Source organism: Salmo salar, chromosome 19, assembly GCF_965601325.2.
Source record: "Salmo salar chromosome 19, fSalSal1, whole genome shotgun sequence".
NCBI lineage: Eukaryota > Metazoa > Chordata > Actinopteri > Salmoniformes > Salmonidae > Salmo > Salmo salar.
The window spans coordinates 86,725,001-86,726,296 of NC_138309.1; the positions used below are offsets into that span (position 1 = coordinate 86,725,001).

The 1,296-nt window shown below is 40.7% G+C and overlaps 1 protein-coding gene across 1 annotated transcript in view; it reads left to right on the forward strand.

Annotated features, from left to right (window-relative positions):
• The window catches only part of LOC106579729 (potassium voltage-gated channel subfamily B member 2), a 10,246-nt gene extending 10,131 nt beyond the window's left edge, over nucleotides 1-115 (forward strand). The window contains exon 3 of the mRNA XM_014159893.3: nucleotides 95-115. Coding sequence (XP_014015368.2) covers nucleotides 95-115 — 21 coding nt within the window. The remainder of the gene's footprint in view (nucleotides 1-94) is intronic.
• Nucleotides 116-1,296: the final 1,181 nt, after the last annotated feature.

Genomic DNA, 1,296 nt, shown 5'->3' on the forward strand with positions numbered 1-1,296 from the left:
GGTAGCAGGTATAGCTCGTAGTACTACAGCAGAGATTAAGTTCTGTTGGATATTGGACTTTGTGAAATATGCTCACACTCTCCTATGTGTTCAGCATAGAGCTGAAGTAAAGTGATGTATCCTACAGTTTGGTGACTGTATTGTACAGTATGGTGACTGTATTGTGACTGTATTGTACAGTATGGGGACTGGATTGTACAGTATGGTGACTGGATTGTACAGTATGGTGACTGGATTGTACAGTATGGGGACTGGATTGTACAGTATGGTGACTGTATTGTACAGTATGGTGACTGTATTGTACAGTATGGTGACTGTATGGTGACTGTATTGTACAGTATGGGGACTGTATGGTGACTGGATTGTACAGTATGGTGACTGTATTGTGACTGTATTGTACAGTATGGGGACTGGATTGTACAGTATGGTGACTGTATTGTACAGTATGGTGACTGTATGGTGACTGTATTGTACAGTATGGGGACTGGATTGTACAGTATGGTGACTGGATTGTACAGTATGGGGACTGGATTGTACAGTATGGGGACTGGATTGTACAGTATGGTGACAGTATGGTGACTGTATTGTACAGTATGGTGACTGTATTGTACAGTATGTTGACTGTATGATGACTGTATTGTACAGTATGGTGACTGTATTGTACAGTATGGGGACTGGATTGTACAGTATGGTGACTGGATTGTACAGTATGGGGACTGGATTGTACAGTATGGTGACAGTATGGTGACTGGATTGTAGAGTATGGTGACTGTACAGTATGGTGACTGTATGGTGACTGTATTGTGTAGTATGGTGACTGTATGGTGACTGTATTGTGTTGTATGGTGACTGTATGGTGACTGTATTGTGTAGTATGGTGACTGGATTGTACTGTATGGTGACTGGATTGTACAGTTTGATGACTGTATGGTGACTGTATTGTGCAGTATGGTGACTGTATTGTGCAGTATGGTGACTGTATGGTGACTGTATTGTGTAGTATGGTGACTGTATTGTATAGTTTGGTGACTGTATTGTACAGTTTGGTGACTGTATGGTGACTGTGTGGTGACTGTATTGTACAGTATGGTGACTGTATTGTACTGTATGGTGACTGTATTGTACAATTTGGTGACTGTATGGTGACTGTATGGTGACTGTATGGTGACTGTATTGTACAATTTGGTGACTGTATGATGACTGTATGGTGACTGTACTGTATAGTTTGATGACTGTATTGTATAGTTTGGTGACTGTATTATATAGTTTGGTGACTATTATATAGTTTGGTGACTG